Here is a 7,601-nt window from a genome sequence, read left to right as displayed (position 1 = left end):
TCAGTTAAGGTCGTTAGCGTTCTGAAAATATCAGCCAAGTCAATGGCTTACGTCACCCATAGCTACATCCACTTTACAAATGAAGAAATGAAATGGCTTGTCCATGAATGCAGCACAAATCTCTCAGTAGGTACAAACATAATCCTGGCTTTCAGAGTCCAAATTCCTTGCCCAGCTTCTTCTTACATGCAGCCTTTGATTGCACATGGTATGATGTAGATGTGATGAGCACTGGATGCCACAGAAATGCCTTTTGCAACCAGTAAGACAAAGAGCATGTGTAATGTGCTGGGGCAGAGTAACAGCAGTAGAAATACATACACCTGTGAGCAGAAACTAGTGATAGCCTCACGATAGCAGCACTTAGTTTTCTTGCATGACTTCTTTTATAATTCCTTTTACCTCCATTTTCTGAAGGAAAAAGCAAGCTAAACTTGACAACTAAAAAAGGGTTACATCTGGGTCTGTAGTGCTGTGTATCCTTCATCCTTGTGAATTCTCGCACTTCCATGCAAGACAGAGCATTCAGCTGCCATAAAAAGATACGCTTACAAAGTTCCTTTTCCAGATCTACATTCCAATGCACCTCATCAGACATGGACTGGAGTGTCCAGCTTCATGACAGAAAAAAGGCTACCGCAGCAAACTACAGCCAGAGTCTACCCCTGGTGAGTTTTTGAACATGGAGGCCTTCTGTACAGCGTATGTGCCCAGGCAGCTGTCAAAATGGAAGAGAGCCCGGGTGCTGTGCAGGATGAATATGCTGGGGCAATCCTTAGCTGAGGAAGGAAGAAAGAGACCATCAATTGCGTGAGCCCCAGCTCAGCATGACACTGCAGGGATTTGTCTCTGGATTTCAGAGCCACTGGAAAAGTCGGCAGAGCACTCCAGAGTTCCTGCTGGTACCAGTAACAAAAGCAAATCCGGGGCTAAACTGATCAGATGAAAAAAATCTCGGAGAGAAGAAATGTGCTTGTCTGTGTGTTTACATGTGGCCTAGCACAAAGGTTCCCTGGACAAGACCCAAAGATATGACAAATGTGCAAAATAATGAGGAATAATTATAATCTGGGGTGCTGAGAAACCATAAACAGGTTGAACTTGTTCAGTAATGTCATCAGCCCCAACCTGACAGGTTCGGTCATGCATTCAGTGTGCTGCTACACGTACTCATGGCTCCTCTCATGTGACAGGCTATCGGCAGCCTAAGGCTGCATCACGATTGACACTTGCTAAATATACACAGATTTTCAAAGCAGGTCAAAAAGGAACCACTTTATGTATGTCTACTGCACATTTCCATGCTATTACCCACGATTTCTGGACATGCCTTTTCACCACCCGTGCTGAATACAATCTTCTTTGCTACCCCTCATTTTGTATGAAATTATTGTTCTGGTAGAGGTAGCAACTTTGCAGGTGTTGATGGGTGCACCCTATTGATAATATAAAGGTAAGTAACAAAATGGCATTCCTCTAATATCCAGAAGGTGAGAAAAACATCGTGTGGGCCTCAGTGGGAAGGAAATTCTGTCCCAAGCCACAAGGGGGGCTACTGTCAACAGCAATTGCACTGGGTTCTTCTAGGGCTTGGGCTCACGGACATCTGGAATGGTGGTGGTGGGGAGGGGGATTGTTGTTTTGATGGTTTTGATGTATTCTGTTGCTACCGACTGAAAAAAGTTTCATGAGGGTAACAGAAGCTAAATGCCAAACTGGGCTACTTATTCTTGTAACTGTTCTATTTACTTCTAACTGGGTCAAACCTGATTGCTAGAAAAAGAGAGGAATTTCTGCTATTGGCAGCAACAAGAACAATGTCAGGCTCTTGTTGGCTACTTTACACTTGGAATCTGGTGATCCTTGTACTGATGCAATGTGGAAGTAATTCAGCTAAAGACAATAAAGTTATGCCAGGGCAAATAAATTGAGTCAGAGTTGCGCACTTCTGGCTCCATCTGGCTTTTTCATAATTGCCCACAGGGAGCAGAACACAAAACTGTAAAGCATCATATTATACACACATGACATCCGTGGTCAGTTAAAGCACAACAGGGTCATGCCCTAAGGAGCCTACTATCTGGTAGAGGCTTAACACTGCAGGGGATAGGTAAAAGGGGAAGACACAGAGGTAAGGATCCTCTCTCTGAAGGAGAAGAGGATCTACAGAAAAAAAAATTGAAGAATTATATTAGATTTCTATAACTTAATGATTGACAGATAGTTAGCTCATTCTTAGAACAGTTTATGGAAACGGTTCAAAATAACATGGACATATCCCATATATCCACAAGAATCTGAATAACTAAAAATGGTTTCATTGATTTTTTTTTTCAGATGTACATTTTCAAAAAGTGTATATAACATATATAGAAACTTGCTGGCAGTTTTTCAGCAAAACTTTTTTCTATTGGAAAACGCCAGTGTTTGTCAACCATCAAAGGAGTTTGCAAAAAGGAAAAAGACAGTTTGGGGCAAATTCCTTGTTCTACAAGCTTTATGTGGGATTTTTCATTATTTTGCAAAGAAGAAAGTTCCATTTTTAATAGAAATCATTTTAGTTTAAAAATCTCAGTTTAAGTAAAAGAATAAAATAAAAATTGGAATTAAAAAAATAATTCAGCTATACATAAACAAAAATTTCAATTGTTCACTTTCAACAAGTATTTCTTTGGCTTGCTGGTTCAAAAAACAGAATATGAGTCTTTGTCCCAGACTGGGGGAGCTCTAAAGAATATGTAAGCATATGAAATCCATGTAACGTGTCAAATCATATGTCACGGATTTCCTCTCTGCTACTACCTTGGCACTTGTCTCCTGCAAATGCCCAAGGAGAAAAGGGAACAAGTAAGTGTATTATGGTCCTAAAAACTTCCTGGTATGTGGTAATCTCTCCCCCTGTTTTCCGGCTTTGCCCACTTCTGTCATTTTAGATTGCAAAGTACCTAAGGCACTTTTTTTTAAATGTTTGTTTGTGCAGACTTTTGCACAGCGTGCCCTCATCCTAAGTGGAGTTTCAATAGAGCACCAGTGAATGTTAACAGTGTCCTCTAGACTTTTTTATAGATTGCGTGTGTCTCGCATGCGCAGTCAGACAGGCAGAAGAGCAAGAATGGGGTCAGCAATAAATACTTTCTGGCAAAGAAAGTAGAGCGAGACTGATCCAAACCTGGGTTTTCGGTTTGGCAATACAGAACACTGACCCTAGCCAACGGCATCTTGTGCAGGGAGCACAGTAACTGTCCCATCATCAGTTACATGCTCCAGCTGCAGGGTTATAAACCACAACAATGTGCGTTCAGAGACTGCTGGGGATATGCTTTTGGCCGCTGAGGGTCATGTGTTGTTCAGTACATCTACAAGTACCAGCAGGCTATGAGTGCACACTCCACAGTGGCTTCTTGCCACTGACAATTTAACTGCTCCTCCTTTTCCAGCTCCCCATTCCAACACATCTGCTTGTTCTTCTGTAATCTGAGCACTTCACTTAGTGAAGTAAGCGACTCAGGAATACTAACAGGAATAGTTATAATGTCAGTGTAGGGAGTAGAGGCCTTCTCTGCAATTATTCCGGTCACTGAGTTTAGCTCTCTGCCCACTTTTTCAATCCTTGTGTCATAGTATCAGATCTGAATAATAATATGAATCAGAATGATGGCAGATTCTTATTTTCTATTGCAACTTGAGGGCCAACAGTCATTACTACATTCTTAACAAAGAAACATTAACCCGTAGAAAGATAAGAGTCTATCAACAGGATTGTGAAGTGGATAAGTATCTGTAGGTATTCAATTGCTGCTGTAAATGGTTACTACTCCCCAGTCTAAAATGTGCAGAAAAGACACCAGATGAGTGTCCATGCATACCTCAAAAATAAAATACACCTTCTGCCTTTTGAACCGAGTAACAGGCTGCCATCCAGGAACGGGAATTTAGACATTGCCTTGGATCCCCAATGGCTGAAGCACTACTCTCTATTGTCAGAATGATCCTGAGAGACACGAAGCACACACGTTACAAGGCAATGCACCCAAAGTACCCTCTCAAAAAGGAGCACTGACAGCTGGCAGAGAGAGGCAGGGTACATCCAGCGCTCCCGACGTCAGCTCCTTAGAGGGGTTTGAAGATCCTCCTTCTTCTCTCTAAATGTTACCAACTTTGTCCTGTCTGTTTTAAAAGCATAATGATGGGGAGGAAATTCAAACTAGAGATTAGTGGCTGGTGGCAACAAAAGGATGAAAGTTATTGCTACGCTTGGGAAAAAAAAGCCATGAAATGCTCCAGTTCCTTAGACGCAACAGAAACCTTTAGCATCTTGACACTTACTGTGCCAGTGTATTTACACTGTCCCCTACTCTTAGGACAAACAATGCTGAAAACACATGGCAACTTAAACAGCAAGTGGTAGATGGCAACACTCTACTGCCAGCCAGCTTCATTTGATTATTTTTAACTTGTTCACCCTGGTGGTGTGGTATCAGACACCCTTTCTCATGGCACATAGTCCTGCTGATCCCAGAAACCAGGGAGGTGAAAGCAGACCTGACTCTCTTTTCATTCACACGCTTTCGAGTTGATGTAGTCAGTGACATTACAAGGTTTTAAGACAGGTTACGTTTTCTAAGAAAATGAAGGAAGGTCAGTGATCTCACAATACCATGAAAAGACTGGCCATTACAAGAGAACAAGGATGTTCAGCTTGGGCATAGATTTACCGGGGAGGAGAGAAGCACTTAGCTCTTCTCCCTCCTTTAGCATCAGGAGCAACAACCATGTGGTTGTGCAGCTCCCACAACCACAAAAGGTCTGGATCTGGTTTTGCCAGTTCAGTAAATAAAGGTCAGTCACACTAAGACACACACGCAAGGAACAGATTTTGTAAAGCTTTTTACAAAAATATGCAATTTACCTCCTTCTCTTTGAACTATGTGGTACAGATGAACCATATGCAGGATACACTCCAGATCTTGATCTTGGTAGCCTTTCTCATGCATGTCATCCACTGTGTCTGGATAGATGACTTGATCACGTAGCGTTCCAATGGACATGTAGGGCCTGAGAAATAATACAGAGAAACCAGTAATCTGGAGCTGGCTCCAAGCAAGCGCATCTTGCTGATGCTCTACGAGCAGAGTATAATGCTTTAAACACCACGTTGCTAAAACTGGATTTATCTGTGGGTGCATTGTGGGTGAATGTTTTTCTAAACTTACCTTAGGGACAATGTATTATTTCCACAACAGCTTATGACAGGGTAGCAACAGGGGTAGTATTAGCATGAAAACAAAATGACGGATCAGGCAGAATAAACATCCACTTCATAGCCCATTCTGAATGCTTTCATTTGGAATCAGGGAAACTCTACGCTGTATTCAAGATTTGGTATGCTTAGAGATTTAGAAATTGAATTAGACACTCACATGTTAAAAGCAAACTGGGACAAAAATGTTGCAGCTCAAACTGTGAAAAACTTCCATGGAGATGGCAGGAGACACGCAAGTAAGGCAGGAGAGCATTGAAAGCCTCCTTTGCACACTGCTATTCTGGACTGCAGAATTGGGCCTGGGCGTAACTTAGCTGGCTCTAGAAGCCAGTGTAGCACTTCTGAATTGCAAGAAGGCATACGTTAGAGAAGTTGATCAGCTTAAACCTCCCAGCATCAGCCTCCCTTTGCCAAACACAAGGCTGAGCTGTATGTGAAGCAGCTTCTGAATCACCACGTTCCCAGACCAGTTAATACCATCCATCTTAATAAAATAAGCTGTCTCCACTTTGGAGCCAGTGTCCTCAATCACGGCCATGTCCCTGGAATGGCTACAGACAGTCTCCACAATGTCCTGAGCTGTGCCCAGCCTCTGGTACAGCCCAGGCCTCAAAAATCCTCCTAGTCTCTAAACAAAGTCAGCTCAAAGAACAGTTTTACAGCTGTCTAAAAGATACCAGGCTATTCAGGCTAGGATAGCAAAGGCAATCTAAGACACATCTATTTGACCATCTCTTTTGCTGCTCTTGTTCTAAGGATTTCTTGCGAAGGACAAATATCCATCCTGTCCCACAGACACTGCTGATAGCTCTTGGAAGCTGGAAACACCCCGGGAATGATCTGTGAGATTCTGCGTTTGGAAGGGAAGGCCAGAGCTGAAGAACAGTCAGGCTCCAGACTCTGTCCTGCTTTCTGTGCCAAGAGTTACACTAACTCCCTCTGGGTTAATCTGCCAAAACAATGCTAATCTTATTAAAGCTGTGGTGCCAGGGGATGATGACAGAGAGGAGCAGTTAAAATCAGGCCAGCAACAAGGAGGCTTCCAGGCAGCTTGCTCTTGCCACTGAGAACTGCTTCCAACAACTTCACAGCGCATTGATGAGGGGTCAGTTTTCTTCCCTGAAGAGCTCTGGACCTGTGAGGTGGGAAGGTCTCAGCCACGCAGCGGCTTTCCCTGACAGAGATGTGTAATACCTTAGCAGATTTCTTCCCTTCCCTTGGAGGTGTCCCTGCAGAAGGGGTGAATCTACCCATTGTTATTCTGAGAGTCCTAAAATACACCACAGAGTAATTTGAAGGAATTCATAACGCAACAGATGTAGAATTACAGAACTAAAGCTGCAACATGAACTGAAAGTCATATTCAAGCTGGCATCAGCTGATTGGTTTTAGCACTGCAGACGTCCATGGTGAACTGTCTGTACCCGCCCATAGTTAAACTACTTTCACCACCAGCTGGATGAGGGTGGGAAGGGCAGGGGATCTGAACTGCTCACAAGTATTTGGTCATCTCCCTGCTGTGGGCAGGCACCCACAAGAAGCAAAACCAGAATCGCAAGTCAAATACAAGCATTGCTGCTCCTCTTTGCTTATTGTTCTGCTTTGTGCTTATTGTGGGAAGAGTGCTGCTCTGGGTTGCTGCATGAACACTAGCATCAAGTGCAGTGAACCGTTTACATTAATGGGGATATTGCAAAATCTCAACTCTAAAAATTATGTAACTTCATGAAGTAATGATATATTACATTTCCATAGTTCTCTCCATCTAAAATCCCAAAGGGCTTTGCTTCTTGCATGTATACTTCTTGCGTACTTCTTTACCAACCTGATCTCTTTCTATGACCAGGTGACCTGCCTAGTGGATGAGGGAAAGGCTGTGGATGTGGTTTACCTGGACTTCAGTAAGGCTTTTGACACCATCTCCCACAGCATTCTCCTAGAGAAGCTGGCGGCTCACGGTTTAGACAGGTGTACTCTGCGCTGGGTCAAAAACTGGCTGGACAGCCGGGCCCAGAGAGTTGTGGTGAATGGAGTTCAATCCAGTTGGTGGCCGGTCATGAGCAGTGTTCCCCAGGGCTCAGTACTGGGGCTGGTCTTGTTCAATATCTTTATCAATGATCTGGATGAGGGGATCGAGTGCACCCTCAGTAAGTTTGCAGACGACACCAAGTTGGGTGGGAGTGTTGATCTGCTCGAGGGCAGGAAGGCTCTGCAGAGGGACCTGGACAGGCTGGATCGATGGGCCGAGGCCAACTGTATGAGATTCAACAAGGCCAAGTGCCGGGTCCTGCACTTCGGCCACAACAACCCCATGCAGCGCTACAGGCTTGGGGAAGAG

The 7,601-nt window shown here is 43.7% G+C and overlaps 1 protein-coding gene across 1 annotated transcript in view; it reads right to left on the bottom strand.

Moving 5' to 3' along the window:
- ABCD2 (ATP-binding cassette, sub-family D (ALD), member 2) overlaps positions 1 to 7,601 on the bottom strand; it is a 54,282-nt gene that overhangs the window by 10,369 nt on the left and 36,312 nt on the right. Inside the window, exon 7 of the mRNA XM_009324373.1 lies at positions 4,910 to 5,055. Coding sequence (XP_009322648.1) covers positions 4,910 to 5,055 — 146 coding nt within the window. The remainder of the gene's footprint in view (positions 1 to 4,909; positions 5,056 to 7,601) is intronic.

Source organism: Pygoscelis adeliae, unplaced genomic scaffold (genome assembly GCF_000699105.1).
Source record: "Pygoscelis adeliae isolate BGI_AS28 unplaced genomic scaffold, ASM69910v1 Scaffold315, whole genome shotgun sequence".
Lineage (NCBI taxonomy): Eukaryota > Metazoa > Chordata > Aves > Sphenisciformes > Spheniscidae > Pygoscelis > Pygoscelis adeliae.
The sequence above is the reverse complement of the archived record's forward strand: the minus strand, read 5'-3'. Positions and strand labels throughout refer to the sequence as shown.